This window comes from Petromyzon marinus, chromosome 61 (genome assembly GCF_048934315.1).
Source record: "Petromyzon marinus isolate PM22_M1 ecotype Great Lakes invasive population chromosome 61, UKy_Petmar_22M1.pri1.0, whole genome shotgun sequence".
Taxonomy (NCBI): Eukaryota; Metazoa; Chordata; class Hyperoartia; order Petromyzontiformes; family Petromyzontidae; genus Petromyzon; species Petromyzon marinus.
Genome location: NC_133727.1, coordinates 8,879,253 through 8,906,078, shown reverse-complemented (window position 1 = coordinate 8,906,078; position 26,826 = coordinate 8,879,253). Strand labels below are relative to the sequence as shown.

Below are 26,826 nucleotides of genomic sequence, written 5' to 3'. Positions count from 1 at the left end.
TTTAAATTGTGTATTCGTGGTATTAAAACTCTTGTACAGTAAAACCTTGGATTGCGAGCATAATTCATTCCGGAAACGTGTTTGTAATCCAAACCACTTGAGCTGACCTCCGGATTGAGAAATTGACTGGCGGTGTTGTGACGTAGAGGGTGTTTCTGATCGCTATTGCGACCGTCCTGTCCCGATGGTAGGAGAGAAGACAGGGTGGACCGGCTACATGAGCTTACTCTCCGGCACTGCACAGCAGCAACATCGCCTCCCTACTCCTGCAAAAAACTCGGAAGGACCCTCCTGAAAATAAAAGTCTTCGGAATCAGTGAGGCCTGTCCTTGGGAGGACAGGGGTTGTCTTGGTCGTCACAAGCAAACATTTGTTTCTCCACATAAATTTGTATCCCCGGGTTACCATCAGGGCTAGGCACTGCAAGCTTAGCTTCTGAGATCTGATGAGACTGGTAGCCGTTTTTCAAAAGGTAATTTCGGCATCTGGAGCCCAAGCACGCAACAACTTTATGCAATTAAAAATAATAGTGTAAGCTAAGACTAAAATCGTCTGTTGTGAGCATGTTCTGTACTTAGGGCCCCGAATGTTTGTGGCAAGTGAAAGTTTGTCTCAGCAAAATATAAGATTTCTCACAGTAGCACGCCGCATGACCACACGTCGCTCTGCACCTTGTAGAGCCCATGGAATATTCTTTCTGGAGACATCCACTTTACAGGCAGAGGCACCTAACGGACATGACCGCATGGCCACAAGCACAACAACAATACGTTCAGTAAATTCAGTTCAGGGCGATGCTTCGCGATTCGTCATACGTTTTTTGCGTGAGGCCACATATTCACTTGGCCAAATTAGCGTAATCTAGCCCTCCACTACCCTGAAGGGTTGAATGTGTAATGACATCACGGGATGTCACTGTGTAGTGCCGGGCCTAGACAGGCACGGCGTGCGGTGTATTGACATCGTGGATACCACTATGGTGTGGGTGTAGTACCGGCCCTAGAGGGGCTCGGTCAGCACTGATTGATCAGCTGGATGGCATCACGCTTGGCGTGCAGTGCCAGCCCGACAGGATAGGGTGTGGGAATGCCGGCCGTAGGAAAGGTGTTACTAAAGGCCATGGCACTCTGGTTGACCCGAGAGGACACGTGACCGGTTAAGTCTACAAAGGGGCCCCAAGTGGGGGCTAGGGGTGGTCACGTGGTCGGGGTCCAGATCCTGCTGCTCGAGTTTTCTAGAAGGTGGTCGTGGCCAAGGGCGGAGCCAGCCACGCCACAGAGAATATAAGCCGGGTCCCCCAGAGGGACTGGCGTTGTTGTTCATCTTGAAGAAACCTTTGTCTGCGTCTACGTTCTACCGAGTCTCCAACACGTGAACCTGGACCCGAGCTGTGGTCCCGGTCTGTCGTAGCTAGTCATGTTGTAATTAGTGTAGTTAGCCTGGTGGTCACCACCACAGGTTATTCTGGGCCAGAGTTACCCCGTGTACCACATGGTAGGGGGGGGGGGGAGGCGATTTGTGAAATTGCCCCATATTTTAAACTGTCGGTAGAGCAGAGAGATTGAATCCAATTACCGACCTCTAGATTGCAAGTCCAGGGTGGGGGAGCCATTGCACCACCGTGTGTGGCAGCACCCCCCACTCTTTTTTTTCTTTGGGGCTGTGCAAAATAAAATAAAAACATTGAGTACAATTAAAGTGATGGGCCTTCTATCCCGATGATGGTGATGACATTGGCGATACTGATAATGATGCTGATGATGCTAAGTAAGGTTAGGACTCACATTGCCCTTCACGTATTTGGGGTCAGTGTGGACGTCCCGTTCCAGCCCAAAGTCGCAAATTTTGGTGATGTGTCGATGCGTTACCAGCAATTTCCTCGCAGCCAGGTCCCCTGTTGTATCTGTGTTAGTTCCCCCCTACTTGGGTGTCTTTATATACATCTGGGGTTATGTGTTTCCTCTCTCTCGTAAATTTAGCTCTTCTGTACCTGATGATGGCTGCTTGTGTTGCAACCGAAACGTCGTACGCTATTTTGTTATTTTATCATTTCTTATTTATACGTGACTTTACCGAAAAAAACAAAGTAATTCCTGCAGTCACGAAAGCTTCGAATCAAGTCTGAACCACCTCTACGGGGAGGTATGAGGTTTGTGTCTTTGTGTTGTCTCTGCTTGTGTATCTGCCTTTGTGTCTTGGCTTGGATTTGTGTCTCTGTGCTGTCTCTGCCTGTGTGTGGGCCTTGGTGTTTCCGAGTGTGTGCTGCTGCACCCCCTTTGCTCCATGCATACCTCATGCTAAATTGTCCCATTGTCTCTCAGCCTTACCTTCTCTGCCTGTTTAAGGCGACTTCACTGTGTGCGTGTCTGTGCTGGTTCGCTCTACTTGGATGTCTATGTGTGTGTGCGCGGTCTGTATTTTAAATTTCATACTTAACTTGCAATTTAGCAATTTTTGAAATAGCGTAATCAACCAGACTATGCGTTAATTGTGTTTTGACCGACCGTCTGTGTTGCTTTATATGGTTTCCAAATTTTGCTAAACCCTATTTGTTTGGTATGCTTCTCTCTCTGTGTCCCCTGTTGTATCTGTGTTAGTTCCCCCCTACTTGGGTGTCTGTATATACATCTGGGGTTATGTGTTTCCTCTCTCTCGTAAATTTAGCTCTTCTGTACCTGATGATGGCTGCTTGTGTTGCAACCGAAACGTCGTACGCTATTATGTTATTTTATTATTTCTTATTTATACGTGACTTTACCGAAAAAAAAACAAAGAGTAATTCCTGCAGTCACGAAAGCTTTGAATCAAGTCTGTAGTGCCTCTTGTTAAACAGTGCTTCAGTTAAACAGGAAAATTAATAAATCCAGCAGCCATGACTTGAAAAGTAACAAATTTAAATTTTGGCTGGCACTCTAAATCGTCCGGTAAATCGTGTCGCCAATTATAATTTCTGCGTTTATCTGCGCGTGTCTGTGTACCCCCAATGGAGGGATACGTGCGCAGCTTGCTGGACAACCCTGAGTTGATTGACCATCTGGCACTGGCCTCGGAACAGGTGAGACTCTGTATGCGTGCATCAGCTCTGCCCCCCCCTCATATTTATGGTGCGGGCCTGTACCGTTGTCCGACCCCTCACTTCCACGTTGCATCCAGCTGCCTCACTGAAGAAAGGGACACTTGCCTTGCGCTGAGTACGACGTTTCACTGGTTGTAATCGCCAGGGAAACGATATACTCGATTTGTAAGTGTTGTGGGTTTACTCTCCAATACACTGGCGTGCTGCAGTAGTAACTAATTGACACGTTTTGTTTTACGTAATAACCCTTACTAATTGGCTGTACCGGGTTAACTACACACATTTACGCGCTCTTACCCAAAAAAACCTTTATTATGGATAATATTGGTCGCAAAAGAATACGTGTTAAACAGCTCCCTTTTAGAACGTCTCATCCTCACCAGCAATGGTCAATCAATCAAATAAATCCTAGATTTATAACGTGGCATATTTAGCAAAAAGCAGAGACGGAAGGGTGAAACTCTAGAGGTAGCTCTATGATATCCGCTTTTGTGGAACGTTCTCTAACACGGATGGCCGTACTGCTCTGAGATAAATCAGACTGGATCCTTCGTCTCGTTACGTGATGGCGGTTGCAAAATTGTTGTTGACGCGTGCATGTGCCGTGCGTGTGCTGTGTACGTGTGCAGGATGTGGTGGAGTCCCGGGTAATCTTCCCCGAACATCTCCCGCTGTCCCAGCTGCAGCAAGGTGTGCACTCCGGCCGGTTTGTCCAGGGAACCTTCCTTGCGAGTCGTGAGAATTACCTGGAGGGGACTCTGAGGGTGCGAGGGGACGGTGACAGTGATAAAGAGGTACACGTTTCACAAGCCTGTGTCTGGAAGGAACAATGCTGTTCGATCGTATCTGTGTGAGTTTTTAAAACAAATTTATAATGAAGCAGTGGCATAGCGTTCTTGGCATGAGCAGTAGCTCTTAACCTTTACTGCAAGGCTGCAGTAAAGGTTAAGAGCTACTGGGCTAAAATATTTGTATTTTGAACGTCTTTTGCACCCTACGTAGGTGTCGTAGCCTGGCTCCTGCCCCCCCGGCCTGTGGATCCTGGAGCAGTTGCACTGCCTGCACACTCGATAGCTACGCCACCACAACCACAGTATATACGTTAATTGTGACTACTTTAATAATAGGGGTTTTCCCTTTTTTTCTGGCAACAAAACTGAAACCTTTTACAAGGAATCATGTGTGCATTAACCACAATACTTGTGGTCAAAATGCAAACAAAAAACACACTGATAATATATGCATTGTCCTTGAGACTGATTGGTCCACACCAGGGACGGCTTTCTTTTGAGCCTCGACCCAATTGGTGCGAGACCAGAGGACGCCAAAAGGCGTACGCATATGTTGCAAATATTATCAGTGTGTTTTTCTTTGCATTTTGACCACAAGTATTGTGGTTAATGCACACATGATTCCTTGTAAAAGGTTTCAGTTTTGTTGCCAGAAAAAAGGGGAAAAACCCTATTATATTTTGGTACTGGCAAAGCAGGTCTAATGATGGTTGTGACTACTTTGTTAACAAAATGAATGGTCTATTTCCACCTCCAAAATGTAACGTTAAATAACAATTAGGTACATTGGCCCTTTGTTGGAAAAAAAACCCAGTCCAGAAATCGCCCTCCTTGAACATATGTTACTGAAAAACATCGATTTCAGAAGATTCATGGGCTAATAGTCCTACATTTTAAATTGTTTATTCGTGGTATTAAAACGCTTGTACAGTAAAACCTTGGATTGCGAGCATAATTTGTTCCGGAAACGTGTTTGTAATCCAAAGCACTCGTATATCAAAGCACTCGGATATCAGTTGTGATCACGTGACGCTCGGCAGTACAAAGCTGCTCGTATTGCAAGACCCTCGCTCGTTTATCAAATTAATATTTATTAAAAAATTTGCTCGTCTTGTAAAACACTCGCAGACCAAGTTACTCGCAATCCAAGGTTTTACTGTATATGCTGCTCTCTAACAGCACTTGGCCCAGCGGTCTGTTAAGGCTATACGGGGGATCTTTTTTGTCTCCGTGCAGGTGTTGATCCTGGGGCTGCAGCATTTAAACCGCGCGATGCACGACGACATCATGTGCGTGGAGATGTTCCCCGAGGAGCGCTGGGTTGCCCCCTCCTCGCTGGTCCTGCACGATGAGGGCGTCGCAGGGGACGTTGCAGAAGAGAATGAGGAGGATGTGGTGAGTGGAGCGTCAACACTGCCGAACCAAAATCAACCCAGACACCTGCAGTGTGCGTGTCTCTCTCCCCGTGGTCGCATGGATTTTTCTCCAGGTCCTCCGGCTTTTCCCTCCACAGTTACAATCTGACATGCACTTAGAGTATTTGGCTGCTATCAATTTCAAATGTGATAAGATACTTCATTGAACGATCATTTGTGGCCAGGTCACTTAAAAAGAGCTATATAGCTCTCAGAGTCCTTACCTGGGAAAGTTAAAATAGTTTATAGTTTTTAAATAGTTTTAATATAGTTTAAACAAAGAATAACAACAAAGACTCAACCACTTCAAGAGAGACCTTAAACATAATGAACACCGTGTGACCAGACAACAATCCACATTAGAGATGCTGTTAGCTTGATTTTGCGTTTATTAAATGACTTTACATTACATTACTTCAAAATCAAGTCAGGAGTGCTAATCATTTCGTACTATTTTTGTATGTACGTAGGGGTTATTTGACCATACTTCGGTGCGGGTTGGTGAAGGGGGTTGGGGGCATAGATCAGGAGCATAGAAGGACAGGACAACAGTTCATTTTGCTGTACTGCGCTCTGCTGCCAGCCATTTTGGCGCAGAGCCTATACCACCTGTTATGCATATGCAGGCTCAACACGGCGTCGCTTCCACGGTCTGAGCTCCTTTTTAATGTTTATTTTAATTAACTTAATTAGAACTCAAGAGATCAGGACACGTATCATTTGCGTGAGTGACCTGGGTCACAGGGTGGCCTCTATATTGAAAACTAATTTCTTTAGAACTGCTTTTTGTATTTAGATTGTAGTCCTTGCCACGCACCTCTTTTTAGCATGGTTGGCTGTGTACGGTGCGAAATAAGTTCTACATGCATACATACCACAGTGACAAAATGCAAAACATAATAAAGTACAGCAATGAAGTTAATTGAAATTGGCACAAAAACAACCGTGGTTTATGAAAAGTCGACAATATTTCACAAACATAAACAAGTGTTAGATATTAAATCGCATGTAGTGCAAGTTGGCTTGGGCAGATTATTTATAGACTGATCATTGCACAGTTATACTTATAAAAACGTTACGTAAACATTAAACACATATAGGGTGACTGATGTGCTAAGCAGGTAAGAGAAAATGTCAATCACAATTGCAAGTGAAATCATAAAGAATCGAGAGATTAAGCATCAAATTGTGAATTAGATGGGAGGGTAACCTTTGTTGTAGATAATATTGGTCGCAAAAGCCTACGCGTTTTTTTAAACGTGTGGTATCTGATGGGCGTGTTCCGGTTGATTCTATCAATCGCCAGAACTGTTTTAACTTATCAATATTTACAGAGGACTCCTCACTGTGATCTTTTGTCATTTTAACAAAGCGTCAGTCTCATTATTGACATTGATGAGACACAGCATGAAACCACATCCGCAGGTTAAGCGCTATTGTTTTGGATTGCTCCTTCCCCTTCAAGCCAAATTGTATTGTGTTACGCAGTGAGTTGGTTAAACAATAGTTATTTCATTATTCCAGTGTGTGAGAGAGACGCTACTGTGGTGAGTGCTCATTTGAGTTTGCGTTGTCATCTCCCGGTGCTATCCCAAGCCGAAAGTGGGAAGATGCGTCGGCCCACTGGCAAAGTGGTCGGCATCATCAAGCGGAACTCGAGGCCGCTGTGCGGCATGCTCATGCCCAGCCCAATCAAGGAGGTGGGCTGATCTGCATGTGTGTGTGTACGTGTGGGGAGCGGTGATGTAGCGGTTAGCGCGCTGCGCTACGAATCCTGGGACCCGAGTTGGATTATATTTATCGCTCATAACCAATAAACAGCGGCAAATGTCTGAACCTGTCTTGGGCCCTTCCCTATGTCGACTTGGCCATAAATGAGTATCTGATGTGGCATGTAAACATCAGCGCTGTGGAGACAAAGGCGGCCGGGCATGGTGCTGGCCGTACCCACCCCGTCGTTTGCCGTACCAGCTTTAATAGGTGTGTGCTGACGGCACTCGCCCAAACAGTTTGTTGAATGCCTTACTGGGGGCTCTTTGTGCGTGTTGCAGGCCACCCGCCACCTGTTCACGCCCGCGGACCGCCGCATGCCACGAGTGCGGGTGGAGACAAGACAAGCAGCGTCCCTGCAGGCCCACCGCATCGTGGTGGCCATTGATGGCTGGCTGCGACACTCCCGCTACCCAAACGTACGACTGCACCGTGACGCCCCGCACGCCGTGACACCTCACCCGTCCCGTGGGCGGCATCGTTGGGCTCATCCTTCTGTCACTTGACGCGCGGCCACGCGGCTCTGTATGCAATACAGCCGTCGAACCCAAAACACGAACGGTGACACGGTGAATTGGAAGTCAGGGTGGATGAGCTGGCAACACTTCTTTTTTTGTTTGAAAGCATGGCAAACTCACCTGTGATTCAACCTAGGTTATTAAGGTGTTGTCAGTTGATAGTCTCAGCCCAGTCACCAATAACTGCACCAAAAACGATATTAAATTTGGTCGTGCACTTCGATTGTTTAATTTCCATCTCTGAGAAAACTACTGCTTTTGACTGCCATGTGATGAACATTACTTTGATTGGCAGAGTGGTTGGAAAAGCACTGCCCCCCTACAATTTGGACCGCATTTCACTTCATTGGATCTTAGAAGTAGCTCTGTTATGTCTGCTCCTGTGGGTCGTCCTTGACCACGAAGGGTGGTATAGATTGCTTGTCTTGTGTGATACCATTAACACAATGAGAAAAAAAAATGGTGAAAAGCTAAATATATTGTTAAGATGTATTATTTGGGTTGTATCTTTGTTTAAACAGATGCCGGTTAATATTCTACATCATGAACGTTAGGTACAAGGTTGGCATTGTGGTTGTGCTTTTCATACCTATTTGCCACTGCACAACCGAGCGGCACCATGGCTGGAACGGTTTAGTAGGCTGCAGGTTGTTTATCCACTGCAAAAGCAGATCCATGCCATGGACGGTCAATGCTTTGAACAAGTCTAGGCACATGCAGATGACGCTGTGGTGCCACATCCCCGTGGTGTACCAACTGCCATCACACAACGTGTCGCTAGCCCCGCCCCTGGCCCTGCTCGGCCCCCGGATAGATTTGGATGCCTTGTGGGGCCAGCATATCACGGTTTGGTTCTGGTTCGACACGGCAAAAAGCCAGTGGGTGACCACAGACACCTCGAGAGCTCTGCGCTGTCTGGGTTCCAATGTACCGGTGGAACAGGGATACCGGTGACGATTGGCCACGTATGTGCATATGCATGTTGAACTTCTTCCGTACCATACGTAGACAACCGTGCTAATCGTCGGTGTGCCTGTGCAGGGCCATTTTGTGCACTCTCTGGGCGAATGTGGGGATAAGGAGACGGAGACAGAGGTGCTGCTGCTGGAGCACGACGTGCCACACCAGCCCTTCAGCCAGGCCGTACTTGCATGCCTGCCCCCTCCCACGTTCAGCATCACAGCAGAGGTATGCATGAGACGTGTGACGATATGTCAATTCATCGATTGAGTTCAATTCTTACGCCTGCGGTGTGTTGGTGTGCTTGGTCGTGCATGTGAGAATCCTTTACTTCAATGTTCTTTATTACAAGGCCCACGGGCCACTGGTGGCCCCTGGGTGGCCTTTGGTGTGGCCCACGACGTGTGGCCCCCGACGTATAGGCCCCCGACAATAGACAAATGCGAAAACACCCCCCATCATCATCATCGTGCTGTCAAACCTCAATAGTTTCAAGATAGTTTCACACACCTGATGATGACCGTTTGAGTTATGGTCGAAACGTCGTGAGAATTTTTTATTGTTTTATATATATTTTGTTATTCTGTTGTTTCTCTTCAACGTGACTTTACCGAAAAAACTAAGAATATAGTTTCAAGATGTTTGGCCTGCGTAGAATACCTTCTAGAGGGCCTCTCTGGAGCTCTCCCTCCAGTCGAGGTCCTTCCGCTGCACTGGCATGAACGAGAAGCCACGGGGCTCTACACCTTTACCGCAGACCGTATATAGAAAAGCCGTCGACCTGAAAGAAAGTCGATGGCTCGGACACATCATCGTAAGAAGAGAGGAAATTCACATCGGAGGAAGGAAGGCGACGGACTTATGGAAGCACCAGGGCGGAGACCCAAGAGGCAGGCCTCGAGAGATGCGGATCAAAGTGGTGAGCCAGGATGTGGAGGACTCTGCAGTGGCCGTGGAGATGGTCCAGTACAGAAATGAATGGAGCAAGGGGACTACAGACTTTTCTCCTATAACGCTGTACTTGCGTCCCTGAAGAACACCGAATTGTGGAAAAATCGCATAATTAATAATATAGGGTAAAGCACAGTCCGCAAAGACACGTGAGATGCGTACACAGGCTTAACAAAGACTTCGGGTACGTGAGTAGCATCTAGAAGCATCCAGCAGCATCCCGCCTTGTGTGATGCTGCACCAAGGCAACCGTACAACCGCCTATTCTGCCTCGCACAACGCAGTTCTGTTCACTCGATCGCCTTTTATCCAATTCACATCCATGTTATGAAAAAAATGTGTTCCCTAATGCATTCATCGCATTATATCTAATTCACGATATGAAAACACGCAGAGTTATAGGAGAACGGACTGTACTTTCAAAATATTCAGTCGCCTATTGAGAAGATAGAACGCCATTAGAATGAAGTTGGTTTACCCATGTATGGCTCACCCTGTGTTTTGTTTGTTGTAAGGCAGCGTTTTGTTGAACCTGGTGCTGTGTGTGTCCCGTACAAGGACCAGGCTGGCAGGGAGGACCTCCGTGCGTTGTCCATCTGCAGTGTTGATCCTCCAGGCTGTACAGACATCGACGATGCCCTACACTGCAAACCGCTCGACAATGGGAACACCGAGGTATTCATTTGGTGGTGGTAATCGTGGTCACGGTCGCGGTAATTCGTGCCTATTCCTTTCATGGTTTTGTCAATGCTAGCGGAGGTGACAAGGGGAGTTTAGTGGCACAATGATAAGTGCACTGCACAGTCATCCTGTCAAGCTGGCTTAGATTCCCAGTCATGGCTAACACCGGTACAGAGTGATATCTAAAAAAACTGCCCAAGTTCTCCCCTTCACCACCTGCATTGACCATCGTAATAAAGCAAGGTCAAATGACAATCACGACCCATTACGGCATGAAGAAGCCCTCATCCTGCAGTGGATTGACAAAGGGGTGGACAATATTCCTGTTATTAAGTTTCCAAACATTGTTGCCTTAGTGCCCATATTCTTGGTCTCTGCTCGGCTCAGGACTGACTTCAACACGGCTCGGTTCTGGCTTGATCTGCTCCGTTGCCTCCAAAGACGTATGAGTGGCTTAGCTGTGCCTTGGCTTAGGCTCAGCTCACGGAAATTCTGAGCGTGGCTGGGAGCATGCAGAGATATACGAGGAGGTACAAGGGACACAGAGGCTCAGGGCTGGAACCATGCTTAGAGGCAGCTCGGGTTTTAAGCGTTGCTTTGATGTGGCTTATTGAGAATTAGAATCAGAATATTTATACTGGAGGAATCCGATGAGCTATAAAGCTATTTTTCACATGTCCAGTAGAGGCGGGTAAGAACGTTACAACAACAAACAGTACAAAAACATAATAGTAGTGCAAAGTACAAGAAAGATAAATAACCCAAACGCAAACAAATACAACTAAACCATCCCCATCTTACCAGGCAAAGCCCACTGAGGTATTGATTTATTTTTGATTAGTGACCTGGCCACAAGCGAATAGCTCAACAAAGTGGCCCATCATTTGGACATTTATAGCAGCCAAAATAATAGAAATAATCTCAATGCATGTTGCGCGAGAGCCAAGCCTGAGCCAAGCCATGGCTAAGACCCCACTGGCCTAAGTGTCCACGTCACTGGCCGAATGCCTGGTTCACAATGAATGCACCAGGTAGTAATGGGTGTGCATTTCATTTCACATTATTGTGCTTTGGTTGGAGTGGCTATGGTGGAGGTTATGCATGCATGTGTAGTGAGCGACTTCCGACAGACGTCTAGTAGAAGGCGTCTTATTTATTAAAAGCACACAGGGCGATACACTTCGTAACGCGGCTACACCTAGGCTGTACAAACACGCAGCCCATCTCCGTCCTGCGTAGCTACGCTGGCTGGTTGACGAGCGTAGCGGCGGAGACAGAGCTGCTCTTGCAGAAGAACCAGCCAAGTGGTCGAAGATGAAGAAATGACGACGGTAGCGACGCAACCAGGACCCAGACCCCACGCTAACAGCCCCGAAGCTCTGATTCGGTGCTCTTTATATCTGCCTGGAGTGGCCAAGCTCCACCTCTGGCCACGCCCCCTTTCTAGAACCTTCTAGGCCCTTCGGGATGGTTCCCGGAGCTTCTCGACTGACTCCACCGTTGACCTTTACCCCAGATACGCCCCTTCATAATAAGGCATTATGTAATGCAGCTATGACCTTAATCACCCTTACAGGCCGGCAGGTATCACCCTGTCATTACACATCCATGCATGTGAGGGTGGTGACGGTGTATTAATGTGTGTTCTAGGTTGGGGTACATATCGCCGATGTGAGCTACTTTATCCGGCCGGGGAATGCCTTGGATGAGGAGGCATCTCTGCGTGGTACCACAGTTTACCTGTGTGAGAAGGTGAGATGTGGATTTCTTCTTGCCACAATATCAAGTGTTTTACGACCCGCCCATTTCATCTTTTCATTCTTAACTTTACGACATGATGTAAAATATTATGATGTAACGATCATCGCGGTACCAGTTTCCCCACAACTGTAATTGTATTTGACATTTTCACCACGTTTTTTTGTGTGCTTTTCAGTACTTCCCGTATGAATAACGATAACTTTAAAATGAATTAGTATTTAAAAATGTGCAACAACAATGCTAAATATCTCTCATGATGTTTTAAACGAGGTGATTTTTGTGGATTTCTTATCATATGATGTACCGTGACATCATGAGCGGCAGGCTATCGGCACAGTGGTAACACTCGTGCCTTGCAGCAAGGAGACGCTGGGTTTGATTACTCAACTCTTGTGCCTTTTTGCTTCCAGTTTTGTTTGTTCTCCCCCCTGTTAGTGAATGGGTTTCCTCTGGATTCATCAGATTTCCTCTAAATAAAACGCATACAATCTTAACTGGCATTCGCGAAAACATCCCCTTGCTGAACAGTTACCTGCAGGTGACTTAATCATGTGTGGGTTTGCTTGCAAAACACTCGTTGAGTTGGTGCATATGTATTTGCCAGATTGTGTTTATTGACAGAGAAGTGGTTGCGTTTATGTGTTTGTGCGCCTGCAGAGGATTGATATGGTGCCAGAGTTATTGAGCTCAAACCTGTGTTCCTTGAGATCCAACGTCGACCGGTGAGATGCACCAACAACTGTGAACTCGCGAGTGCGCACATTGCAACCCATACTCAGCAGCTAACGTGCATTGTTGCCAGGTGCACATGTAATCCCATGATGCGTGGCACTGCTAAAGTGTCATTGTACAGATCCACACAAGCATGTGTACATACATAAGCAGCCAAACCAGGATGGCACAATGGTAACACGTGTCTCACAGCAAGAATGGCCTAGGATTGATGCCCGACTTGGTTGCCTTTCCATGTAGATTTTGTATGTTCTCCCCCTATTTAGCATGGGTTGACTCCAGGTTATCAGTTTTCCTCTCATCGCTAACATAAACGTGTTATTACTACTATGATCCTTAACCAAGGAAAGCCTCACTGAATCTCATAACTTCGGGAGGGTACTGCAAAGCTTTTGCATTCGAACAATGGTTGCTACGTATATATTCCATTTGAGTAATTTGTAACAACCCAAACCGGTATTTGGCCAAACATCCCGCTGCTGAAAGAATGACTCGACTACCAAAAACTTGGCAAGACCCTCCTGAAAAAGAGTCTCGAGACTTTGCGAGGCTTTCCTGAGTGAACACCCTGCACCACTCCAATGTCGACGACTCCGCCACTCGACGGTGAATGGCGACGGTGCATGTGCTGTGCGCGTGCAGGCTGGCGTTCTCGTGCATATGGGAGATGACTCCAAAGGCTGAGATCGTGAGCACACGTTTTACCAAGAGCATCATCAATTCCAAGGTGATTTCCCCCCCCCCCCCCCCCCCACAGACGTTCAGTTTTTGTAAAACTCTCGTTTGCTTTCACGTGTATTGTATCGGTGCCTTGCTATGTTAGTGCAGTTGAGGTTTCCGGATGGCTGAGAGGTCAGAGCATTGAGCTTGCACCTCTGGGTTCACAAGTGTAGCGAGATGAACCGGGTTCACAAGTGGTAGTATGTATGTTGAACTTCTTTTGCACCGTACGTAGCCAACTGTGCTAATCGGAGGTGCGAGGTAGGACATGAAAGTAGTGAGTTGATGGTCTATGTCCAGTCAACAAACACTGCACAAAACACAGGTTTTTTTTAGGTTAGATCGTGTAAATATGTAAATGTATCATTAAAACCCACCCCCACCCGACACAGCCAACTAATAAGGGTTGTCACGTAAACAGAACATGCCAATTCGTCACGAGTACAGCACACGGGTGTGTTGTACCAGTGACGAATTGGCCACGTTCTGTTTATGTGACAACCCTTACTAGTCCGCTGTGTCGGGTGGTGGCGGGTTTAACGACACATTTATGTATTTACACAATCTAACCCAAAAAACCTGTATTATGGATGATATTGGTCACGAAAGCCTACGTGTTAAACTCACTGCACAAAAGACCATCAAATTACATTGCACAAAATTTGGTTAAATTCCAGTTTTGAGAATTCAAAAAATATCAATTTTGCTGTCTTTGGGTGAGCGTAACCCTCAGTGGTCATCGGGAGCCACGTAGACATCTGTTGAGTTCTGGCTTGGGCTTGGATCAGGCGTGGGCATTGTGTAATTGCGAGGACCCCATGGTTCACCCGTGGTGTGTTCATCGTATCCCCGCAGGCGTCTCTGACATGCGCAGAGGCTCAGCTAATGATGCACGACGCCGGGCGGAAGGACCCGGTCACCAGCAGCTTGCGTGGCCTCAACTCCCTGGCCAAGATCCTCAAGCAGAGGCGCATTCAAAACGGGTAACTCATTGTCCAGATCCTCATCCCCTCCACCGCCTCTGGAGCGCTGAGCAGTATTAATGGGTGCACCACATTTAGTCGATCGGCAGGTCGCCTGTGGCGCGGTAAAGTGTGGTTACTCCCGTGTCTTCTAAGACATCCGGCCAGCGTGGAAGAGTAGGCTAAAATACATTGAGAGGGACTGTAAAACGGTGTAACTCTAGAGGGGCCCCCTCTTATGGGAGCCCCCTTCTTCCAGCAGTGGCTTGAGCAAGCAATTGCAAGGCTGCACCTGTTGCTTTTTTGACCCCATGATGCATGAGGCTTGGGTGAATATCATGCACAAACAAGTGTTACAGGATTCATACTCAGGTTTTTTTTCGGTAAAGTCACGTAGGTAAAACTATAAAATAAAATAACAAGTAAATTAAATCACGACGTTTCGGGCGCAACACAAGCGTCCTTCAGGTGGGACAACCACAGCCAGAAACAATTGCTGAAGTGGGCAAAAAAGGGCTGTTGTAACAAGAGGCTATATAGGTAAGAGAGTGGGGGGGGGCAAGGGGGGAGAGTTAGAGAGGGGGGGTGTGGGGTAGGGGAAGTGGGGTGCTGCTAGAGGGATTAAAGGGGCGAGCACGGCAAAATGCCGGGGTGGGGGGGGGGAAGTGAGCGGGGCTGGGAGTGGGAGGCTGAAGATGCTGGAGATGCGGAAATGAAGGCAACAATAAAGAAGTTAAGGTTTTACCTGGTTAATAACAACCTTCTAGATTGGAGTGTTACAGGCTGCTGCGGGGCTACATTGTGGGCAATAGAGGACAATGCAGTGACATAAATTGTTTTACTCTACTTAATGCTCCCATGTCTGTGCTTCCCCACCTTTGCCAACGCGTACTGACCACCACGGTTAAGTACGGTAAAACCACCCCACGACCCGCATGACATGGGGCGGCCCTCATCCAGCAGTGGATTGACTTAACGAGCTGTGCATGTTCAACTCAAATATCTGAGTTTGTGAAGTGTCTTATATTAAGATTCTGTGTTGTTTTGGCTGGACATGATAATCGCTCATGTCCCTTCTCCACCCGTAGGGCATTGACTCTGGCATCCCCTGAGGTCCGATTCCACATGGACAGCGAAACCCACGACCCGATCGACCTGCAGACCAAGGAACTCAAGTGAGTCTCGTCAACAAGACACCTCCCATGACTGCAATCCGACTGTTGTGCAGATCTCTCTATCAGAATCAAATATATATTTCTACTGGAAGAATCCGATGAGCTATGAAGCTCTTTTTTCACAGATGTCCAGTTGGGGCAGGTCACAACGTTACAACAACAAATAATACAAGCACACGTTAGGATTGCAAAGTATTGGAGAGGTAAACAAATAACTTAAACAAATATACAAATAAAACTAAACTATTTTTATCTTACCAAGTAAAACCCTGACCACAAATGATAGCTGAACAAAGTGGCTTATCACGTGGGAAATTTGTTATCAGCAAAATAATTTAAGATAAAGAATCTTGACCCTTGTGGTTGATGTGTTGTGGTGGCGGAAACTGGTGCGTGTACACAGGGAGACCAACTCGATGGTGGAGGAGTTCATGTTGCTCGCCAACATCTCCGTGGCGGAGCGCATCGTAGACGAATTCCCCGAGTGTGCGCTGCTCCGACGCCACCCGTCGTCTCCGCCTTCCAACTACGACATCTTGGTGAAGGCGGCGAAATCAAAGGTAGAGTTAGAACCCCTTTTAACGACCACCCTTGTTAACTAATCGCTTAACAACGGGCCTCCATAGAGCTCAATGTGTAGGCTTAACCGACCATTTCCCTGTTAACGACGGGCTGTTGTAGGTACAGTAAATATGAATTAATGCCACGTAGAAGGAAAACAATAAAATAAAAAATATATAAAACAATAAAATTATCACGACGTTTCGACTGCAACACAAGCAATCATCATCAGGTGTGAAAACCACAACAAGAAAATTTGAAAAAGTGGCAGTTATTTTTAACGTTAGCATATGAATCCCTGCAGTCAGGAAAGTTTTAAATCAAAATGAATTCATGCATTTATTAACAGTGTTTATTTTAATATGATGTGTTTATAATGTTAGTATCTTTATGTATTAATATCCATTGTTTAAATATTATAAAGTACGTTTTTTGGGTGAACAAGGGAAACTTTCGATGCTATCGGAACGAATTAAGCTTTTAACACGTATTTCCTATACTCGCTTAATGACCAAATCCTTTAATGCTCGTGTTCGTGGAACCAATTACCGTCTTTAAGAGGGGTTCTACTGTCTCTAGATTGCTGTTAACCTTCCTTCAATATCATCCTCCTCGCAAGGAATTCAGAGGTCGCCGGGTAGCTCAAATTTTTGTTTGAGGTCTTTTGGTTTAACCGGGTGAAAACTCAAGAGACCATAATAGTCTCATTTGCAAGGGTCACCTGGGTCACCCTATGACGCAGAGATTACAGCTGGGACCCTGGCTTCAAAATCCAGCAGCCGCATTGAACATACTGTGTTATCAAGTGTAGGGAGTTGAAGGACTTGGCTCGTTTCCCAGCTACTCCACAGAAATAAGCACCAAAAAACCATCACGATAAATGTAGTACTGTATTTAATTTTAGATAAATTCCAGCACTGAAATGTTGAAATATCAGGTCGACTTATTGTGATGAACATTATGCTCAAAATGGGTGGGAATGTGCTACCCCCTACTGTGAAGCAGAGGTGTCTTGAAACGATGTCAGTATTGGCCTGAGCGAGCAATTGCAGGGCTGCACCTTTTACCTTTATCTTGAGATGTAGCCGTATAGTTTCCACTCGCCCTTAGAGGCAGAACAACTCAAAAGGTGTGACGAACCACAGACAACGCTGGAAGGCAGCCAGGCACTGTGCCAGATGTAGATTAATCCACTTGCTGTACTGCCTTCTCCTGGCAAGCCAGGTTATGGAAACCTGAATGCCTACAGGAAGTGCGCTGAATAACGTTTTCTTTCCAATACACCACAACCCTTGCTGCTTCCCCAGCACTGAACTACAAGCCACGTGCGGGATAGTCACCTCACAAACGCCGGTGTGCCTGATTTTTTTGCGCAGAACATCGAGATCCAGGTGGACTCGGCTAAGGCGTTGGCCGAGTCCCTGGACCGGGCGGCAGTGCAGGGAGCGCCACCATACCTCAACACTCTGCTGCGCATCCTGGCCACGCGCTGCATGATGCAGGCCATCTACTTCTGCTCCGGCATGGAGCCCGACACCCACCACTACGTGCTCGCCACCGCCATCTACACACACTTCACGTCGCCCATTCGACGGTGACGTGCTCTGGTGTCAGGCACACGCGTGAAATCGACCTTCGCGATTATTGAGGGGACTATGTTGTCTTGGTGTGGTCTGGGACTGTGCTGCCTTTCCCAAGTTTAGGAATTTATTTATTAATTGATGTACTTATGCAATGTTAACTTGTCATTATGGCACACCTCCGATTAGCACGATTGGCTACGTACTTGTATATCTTTTTTCTATTATTTACTTTTAGTGATTTGTTTACCTTTCCTATTCCTAGCACTCCTATCATCTACCGACTGGACATCTGTCAAAATCCCGCTGCTGAAAGAATGACTCGACTACCAAAAACTTGGCAAGACCCTCCTGAAAAAGAGTCTCGAGACTTTGCGAGGCTTTCCTGAGTGAACACCCTGCACCACTCCAATGTCGACGACTCCGCCACTCGACGGTGAATGGCGACGGTGCATGTGCTGTGCGCGTGCAGGCTGGCGTTCTCGTGCATATGGGAGATGACTCCAAAGGCTGAGATCGTGAGCACACGTTTTACCAAGAGCATCATCAATTCCAAGGTGATTTCCCCCCCCCCACAGACGTTCAGTTTTTGTAAAACTCTCGTTTGCTTTCACGTGTATTGTATCGGTGCCTTGCTATGTTAGTGCAGTTGAGGTTTCCGGATGGCTGAGAGGTCAGAGCATTGAGCTTGCACCTCTGGGTTCACAAGTGTAGCGAGATGAACCGGGTTCACAAGTGGTAGTATGTATGTTGAACTTCTTTTGCACCGTACGTAGCCAACTGTGCTAATCGGAGGTGCGAGGTAGGACATGAAAGTAGTGAGTTGATGGTCTATGTCCAGTCAACAAACACTGCACAAAACACAGGTTTTTTTTTAGGTTAGATCGTGTAAATATGTAAATGTATCATTAAAACCCACCCCCACCCGCCCGACACAGCCAACTAATAAGGGTTGTCACGTAAACAGAACATGCCAATTCGTCACGAGTACAGCACACGGGTGTGTTGTACCAGTGACGAATTGGCCACGTTCTGTTTATGTGACAACCCTTACTAGTCCGCTGTGTCGGGTGGTGGCGGGTTTAACGACACATTTATGTATTTACACAATCTAACCCAAAAAACCTGTATTATGGATGATATTGGTCACGAAAGCCTACGTGTTAAACTCACTGCACAAAAGACCATCAAATTACATTGCACAAAATTTGGTTAAATTCCAGTTTTGAGAATTCAAAAAATATCAATTTTGCTGTCTTTGGGTGAGCGTAACCCTCAGTGGTCATCGGGAGCCACGTAGACATCTGTTGAGTTCTGGCTTGGGCTTGGATCAGGCGTGGGCATTGTGTAATTGCGAGGACCCCATGGTTCACCCGTGGTGTGTTCATCGTATCCCCGCAGGCGTCTCTGACATGCGCAGAGGATCAGCTAATGATGCACGACGCCGGGCGGAAGGACCCGGTCACCAGCAGCTTGCGTGGCCTCAACTCCCTGGCCAAGATCCTCAAGCAGAGGCGCATTCAAAACGGGTAACTCATTGTCCAGATCCTCATCCCCTCCACCGCCTCTGGAGCGCTGAGCAGTATTAATGGGTGCACCACATTTAGTCGATCGGCAGGTCGCCTGTGGCGCGGTAAAGTGTGGTTACTCCCGTGTCTTCTAAGACATCCGGCCAGCGTGGAAGAGTTGGCTAAAATACATTGAGAGGAACTGTAAAAGGGTGTATCTCTAGAGGGGCCCCCTCATATGGGAGCCCCCTTCTTCCAGCAGTGGCTTGAGCAAGCAATTGCAAAGCTGCACCTGTAGCTTTTTTTGACCCCATGATGCATGAGGCTTGGGTGAATACCATGCACAAACAAGTGTTACAGGATTCATACTCTTTGTTTTTTTTTCAGTAAAGTCACGTAGGTAAAACTATAAAATAAAATAACAACTAAATTAAATCACGACGTTTCGGGCGCAACACAAGCGTCCTTCTTCAGGTGGGACAACCACAGCCAGAAACAATTGCTGAAGTGGCCAAAAAAGGGCTGTTGTAACAAGAGGCTATATAGGTAAGAGAGTGGGGGGGAGCAAGGGGGGAGAGATAGAGAGGGGGGGTGTGGGACAGGGGAAGTGGGGTGCTGCTAGAGGGAGTAAAGGGGCGAGCACGGCAAAATGCCGGGGGGGGGGGGGGAAGTGAGCGGGGCTGGGGGTGGGAGGCTGAAGAAGCTGGAGATGCGGAAATGAAGGCAACAATAAAGAAGTTAAGGTTTTACCTGGTTAATAACATGCTTTTAGATTGGAGTGTTACAGGCTGCTGCGGGGCTACATTGTGGGCAATAGAGGACAATGCAGTGACATAAATTGTTTTACTCTACTTAATGCTCCCATGTCTGTGCTCCCCCACCTTTGCCAACGCGTACTGACCACCACGGTTAAGTACGGTAAAACCACCCCACGACCCGCATGACATGGGGCGGCCCTCATCCAGCAGTGGATTGACTTAACGAGCTGTGCATGTTCAACTCAAATATCTGAGTTTGTGAAGTGTCTTATATTAAGATTCTGTGTTGTTTTGGCTGGACATGATAATCGCTCATGTCCCTTCTCCACCCGTAGGGCATTGACTCTGGCATCCCCTGAGGTCCGATTCCACATGGACAGCGAAACCCATGACCCGATCGACCTGCAGACCAAGGAACTCAAGTGAGTCTCGTCAACAAGACACCTCCCATGACTGCAATCCGACTGTTGTGCAGATCTCTCTATCAGAATCAAAATATATATTTCTACTGGAAGAATCCGATGAGCTATAAAGCTCTTTTTTCACAGATGTCCAGTTGGGGCAGGTCACAACGTTACAACAACAAACAATACAAGCACACGTTAGGATTGCAAAGTATTGGAAAGGTAAACAAATAACTTAAACAAATATACAAATAAAACTAAACTATTTTTATCTTACCAAGTAAAACCCTGACCACAAATGATAGCTGAACAAAGTGGCTTATCACGTGGGAAATTTATTATCAGCAAAATAATCTAAGATAAAGAATCTTGACCCTTGTGGTTGATGTGTTGTGGTGGCGGAAACTGGTGCATGTACACAGGGAGACCAACTCGATGGTGGAGGAGTTCATGTTGCTCGCCAACGTCTCCGTGGCGGAGCGCATCGTAGACGAATTCCTCGAGTGTGCGTTGCTCCGACGCCACCCGGCGCCTCCGCCTTCCAACTACGACATCTTGGTGAAGGCGGCGAAATCAAAGGTAGAGTTAGAACCCCTTTTAACGACCACCCTTGTTAACTAATCGCTTAACAATGGGCCTCCATAGAGCTCAATGTGTAGGGTTAACCGACCATTTCTCTGTTAACGACGGGCTGTTGTAGGTACAGTAAATATGAAGTAATGCCACTTAGAAGGGAAACATTAAAATAATAAAAATATAAAACAATAAAATTCTCACGACGTTTCGACTGCAACACAAGCAATCATCATCAGGTGTGAAAACCACAACAAGAAAATTTGAAAAAAAGCGGCAGTTATTTTTAACGTTAGCACCACGGAGAGAGATTTGACAGTTTGGTCAGATGGACGAGTCCATCTATGTTCGGAAAAGAGGAGGGGGGAGACGAAAAATAATGGATGCGTTCTGAAAGCCACCTTAAGCGTGATCAATCAATTAAGACCCGAAATGGTTTATCAAATCTCTCTCCGTGGTGCTAACGTTAAAATAATCGCCACTTTTTTCAAATTTTCTTGTGGTTTTCACACCTGATGATGATTGCTTGTGTTGCAGTCGAAACGTCGTGATAATTTTATTGTTTTATATTTTATTATTTTATTGTTTCCCTTCCACGTGAATTTACCGAAAGAACCAAGAATATGAATCCCTGCAGTCACGAAAGCTTTAAATCAAAATGAATTAATGCATTTATTAACAGTGTTTATTTTAATATGATGTGTTTATAACGTTAGTATCTTTTTGTATTAATATCCATTGTTTAAATATTATAAAGTACGTTTTTTGGGTGAACAACTTTCGATGCTATCAGACCGAATTAAGCTTTTAACACGTATTTCCTATACTCGCTTAATGACCAAATCCTTTAATGCTCGGGTTCGTGGAACCAATTACCGTCTTTAAGAGGGGTTCTACTGTCTCTAGATTGCTGTTAACCTAACTTCAATATCATCCTCCTCGCAAGGAATTCAGAGGTCGCCGGGTGGCTCAAATTTTTGTTTGAGGTCTTTTGGTTTAACCGGGTGAGAACTCAAGAGACCATAATAGTCTCATTTGCAAGGGTCACCTGGGTCACCCTATGACGCAGAGATTACAGCTGGGACCCTGGCTTCAAAATCCAGCAGCCGCATTGAACATACTATGTTATCAAGTGTAGGGAGTTGAAGGACTCGGCTCGTTTCCCAGCTACTCCACAGAATTAAGCACCAAAAAACCATCACGATAAATGTAGTACTGTATTTAATTTTAGATAAATTCCAGCACTGAAATGTTGAAATATCAGGTCGACTTATTGTGATGAACATTATGCTCAAAATGGGTGGGAATGTGCTACCCCCTACTGTGAAGCAGAGGTGTCTTGAAACGATGTCAGTATTGGCCTGAGCGAGCATTTGCAGGGCTGCACCTTTTACCTTTATCTTGAGATGTAGCCGTATAGTTTCCACTCGCCCTTAGAGGCAGAACAACTCAAAAGGTCTGACGAACCACAGACAACGCTGGAAGGCAGCCAGGCACTGTGCCAGATGTAGATTAATCCACTTGCTGTACTGCCTTCTGGCAAGCCAGGTTATGGAAACCTGAATGCCTACAGGAAGTGCGCTGAATAACGTTTTCTTTCCAATACACCACAACCCTTGCTGCTTCCCCATCACTGAACTACAAGCCACGTGCGGGATAGTCACCTCACAAACGCCGGTGTGCCCGATTTTTTTGCGCAGAACATCGAGATCCAGGTGGACTCGGCTAAGGCGTTGGCCGAGTCCCTGGACCGGGCGGCGGTGCCGGGAGCGCCATCATACCTCAACACTCTGCTGCGCATCCTGGCCACGCGCTGCATGATGCAGGCCATCTACTTCTGCTCCGGCATGGAGCCCGACACCCACCACTACGGGCTCGCCACCGCCAGCTACACCCACTTCACATCGCCCATTCGACGGTGACATGCTCTGGCGTCAGGCACACGCGTGAAATCGACCTTCGCAATTATTGAGGGGACTATGTTGTTGTCTTGGTGTGGTCTGGGACTGTGCTGCCTTTCCCAAGTTTAGGAATTTATTTATTAATTGATGTACTTATGCAATGTTAACTTGTCATTACGGCACACCTCCGATTAGCACGGTTGGCTACGTACGGTGCGAATGAAGTTCAACATACAACTTGTATATCTTTTTTCTATTATTTACTTTTAGTGATTTGTTTACCTTTCCTATTCTTAGCACTCCTATCATCTACCTACTGGACATCTGTCAAAAAGAGCTTTTATCGCGAATCGGATTTCTCCATGATAAAGATTCAGATTTTGACTTATTTTTCTAAAAGGTCCTATAAACGGGAAGTTTGGCCAATTCCTTAAATGGTTGTTTGGCTTGTGTTGGTGAAAAACTAGAGGATCTGGAGAACACCAACGCCTACAAGGAGGGTGACAGTGTTCCACGTGCAGAATCAAGAATCCATTGCCGTGTTGCAGCGGCGGCCAAAAGTGAATTGCAATTCTGCCATGGATCGCTAACGATTTTGTTGTGGATCTTAAATAAGAACACAGATATGAGCAGGCAGCAATTTGCGTTACATCTGATGACAAATAAAAAAATCCTCAACAAAGAATTAAATTCATACATTAACAAAGATAATTTCCACCAGCAGATGGTGCTAGAACGTGGTATGTCCAGAGTACAGTATTCTATCACAGCGTTAAATCCATCTGAGTCATTGTTTGCGTAGCTTTCTGGTGGATCGTGAAACCCGCTGAGATCCACCAGAATGAATGCTTGGTGGATTAATACCGCTGCTCCGTTGGCATCTCGTGGCCATACCGCAGCCTGTATCTACTGTAAATTTAATCTTCATATTAAATAGAGGCTACAACAAATGTGAATATTGTTGTTGTTGTCTCCCTGTACCGTTACAGATACTCGGATGTGATTGTGCACCGGCTGCTGGCCGTGTGCGTGGGCGCCGACCCCACGTACCCGGCGCTCACCGACAAGCTGGGAGTGCACAGACTGCGTGAGTCTCGGGATCAGTATGAGACTGGGGACCATGGTGCATCATCATCAATACATCGATTACAAGCATTTCTTGAGGCGGCCCCATACCTGCGCGATGAGTGTAACTTGGTTGCATGCAACTGAATCGGGTTAGATCACGTAAATATATAAATGTCATTAAAACCCGGCACCACTTGGCACAGCCATCTAGTAAGGGTTATCACGTAAACAGAACATGCCAATTTGTCACTAGTCCAGCACACCGGTGTGTTGGCGAGCCAAGTCACAAGATTTACAATCTGAGTACGACGTTTCGCCAGTAATTACAACTAGCTTCATCAGGCGACAGCCAGATTTGTGGAGAAGTCCACATGTTTCGTTCCTAAAAATAGAGGCATAGATGTGGTGATCACACTTCTGCGAGCCCTTAGATCTTGTCCTTCCTGTCCATTGTGTATTAAAATAGTCGTATCAACAGTAATCCCTATTAAAGTATGGTACTCTGTATAGACATGCATTTACACAATGTATTATTTGATGATTTGCTTCCACGCAGCACTAAGTTAGTAGCTATCCAAATGGTTAAAATTATTTTTCTTTCTTTCAATTCTCTAATTAGTCTTGGCCAGTCGTAGCTAGTTTTTGCACAGAACTTCAACATTATCAATTGAGTGTTCTTGTTGGCACGCGTGTATTTAATATTTATCTGATGTTCTTTTAGTCCCGTGCTGATCATTCGTCCTGTTTGCCCGACATAACATTGGCCATAAGTGCAGTTAATCCTGTACAAACCTTCTGTTGATAGCTTCGGTAATACATATTTTGTACCAGAAGTCGAGTTCAAGAAACATAAGTACGTTTTTATTACAACTTAAATATATATACATATATAAATATCCATGTCCATCCAACCACATCTCAATGTCTATGTCTGGGAGAACACGCTAGTTTATCCCTCTGCGGAGTCTCCACCACTTTTCTTTCTTTTTGTTTCCCAGCTGCTGGTCTTGGCGCTCCTTCCCTCTGTCTCCTCCTCGTTCATTCTCCTCTTCCTCATCTTTCTCCAGCTGCCGTGTGCAGCACAGGAAGCTCCAAGTCCAACGCCAGAAACTGTCCTTTCTCTCTCCCTTAGAAGATGGGATGTGCTTAATCTCTTTCTTCTCTTCCTGAACACTCTCTGCCCTCTAAGGTTGCTCACATCTTCCTTCCTCATTCACCACTTCCTGCTTTGTATCGTCTTCAATCGTGTCGACCTCCTTCAGCTCTACCTCATTTGCCTCTAACTCAATAGCTCCTACTTCTTTTGCGTCTACCTCTATTGCCTCTACATCATTCGCCTCTACCAAAATCGCCTCACTCTCCTCCACCTCAATAGCCCCTACCTCTGCTTCTACCTCAATCACCTCTACGCCATTCGCCTCTAACTCATTCGACTCTACCTCCATAACCACCTCCTGCTTGGCCTCTCCCTCAATCTCCTCTACCTCTTTTGCCACTTCCTGGATGGCATCTACTTCATATGCTTCAACCTCATTTGCCCCTGCCTGCTTTATCTCCTCCACCACGTTCTCAACTTTTTTTTGCCATTTCCTGTTTGGCCTTTTACCTCATTCGTATCTACCTCATTGATCAAGACCTGCATGGCCTTTTCTTCGATCGTGTCGACCTGAATTGCCTCGACCTGTTTCACCAATTCCTGCTTTGTATCTCTCTCAATCCCTTCTACGACATTGGCCACTAACTCTTTCACCACTTCCTGCTTGGCCACTGCATCTACCTCAATCACCGCTACCTCTACCTCAATCGCCACTTCCTTCTTGGGCTCTCCATCATTCCCCTTTCCCTCAATCTCGTTTACCTTCATCTCTTCTACTTCCCGAACTTTCATCTCAGTCCTTCTTAGCTTCCTATTCCTACGTTTCCTCTGAACACAATTCTCTCCCTCTTTCTTTGTCTCCACAACATTCTCAACTTTCTCCGCCACTTCCTGTTTGGCCATTCCCTCATTCCCATTTACCTCACTTGCCTCTACCTCTTTCGCTAAGTCCTCCTTGGCATCTCTCTCAATCCCTTCTATGACATTGGCCACTACCTCTTTCACAAATTCCTGTGTGGCCACTGCATCTACCTCAATCACCGCTACGTCTACCTCATTTGCCTCTACCTGACTCGCCACTTCCTTCTTGGGTTCTCCATCATTCCCCTCTCTCTCAATCTCCTTTTCCTTCATCTCTTTTACTTCCCGAACTTTCATCTCAATCCTTCGTAGTTTCCTATTCCTACGTTTCTTCTGAACACAATCATCTCCCTCTTTCTTTGTCTCCACAACATTATCAACTTTCTCCGCCACTTCCTGTTTGGCCATTCCCTCATTCCGATCGACCTCATTTGGCTCTACCTCTTCTGCTAATACCTGTTTTGCATCTCTCTCAATCCCCTCTATGACATTGGCCGCTATATCTTTCACCACTTCCTGCTTGGCCACTGCTTCTACCTCAGTCACCGCACACCTGGTGACACAACATAGATGTGAGCGTCCTATGCAGCCGCTCCACCATGCCATCGGTTTGTGGGTGATAGGGGGAAGTGCGAATCTTTTTCGTACCAAGAAGCGCACACACCTCGTGCAGAAGGACGCCAGAGAAGTTCTTCCCTTGGTCAGTCAGCAGCCGTTCGGGAGCACCCTTGTCGAGGACATAGCCCTGGACAAAGGCCTCGGCAACGGCTGCTGCTGACTGGTTAGCGAGAGGCCATGCCATAGGCCATCGGGTGAAATATTCCACGCCAACCAGCAGGTACTTGTTACCCCTAGGGGTCGCAGGGAAGGGCCCCAATATATCGAGTGCGACGAGTTCGTTAACCCGAGAGACCGTGATAGATTGTAGCGGTGGGCAGGCGCCTTTCGCTGGTGGTTTTCGTTGGGCGCACTGAGTGTATGCACCCAGGAGGTCATCCACATCC

At 46.5% G+C, this 26,826-nt stretch overlaps 1 protein-coding gene across 1 annotated transcript; it reads left to right on the top strand.

Moving 5' to 3' along the window:
- The first annotated feature begins 20,701 nt into the window (after positions 1 to 20,701).
- On the top strand, positions 20,702 to 26,430 carry LOC142906078 (exosome complex exonuclease RRP44-like). Its single transcript, XM_076053517.1, has 3 exons — positions 20,702 to 20,902; positions 22,597 to 22,814; positions 23,787 to 26,430. Exons 1-3 carry the CDS (start codon positions 20,759 to 20,761, stop codon positions 24,007 to 24,009), a joined length of 585 nt encoding a protein of 194 aa, XP_075909632.1. The 5' UTR covers positions 20,702 to 20,758; the 3' UTR covers positions 24,010 to 26,430.
- The last annotated feature ends 396 nt before the right edge of the window (positions 26,431 to 26,826 follow it).

Bases quoted from the DNA above. Each gene is read 5' to 3' on its own strand.
- LOC142906078 (XM_076053517.1), top strand. From the start codon at position 20,759: ATGGTGGAGGAGTTCATGTTGCTCGCCAACGTCTCCGTGGCGGAGCGC. The intron at 20,903-22,596 runs GTAGAGTTAGAA...TTTTTTGCGCAG, and splicing joins TGAAGGCGGCGAAATCAAAG to AACATCGAGATCCAGGTGGA. The intron at 22,815-23,786 runs GTGACATGCTCT...GTACCGTTACAG, and splicing joins TTCACATCGCCCATTCGACG to ATACTCGGATGTGATTGTGC.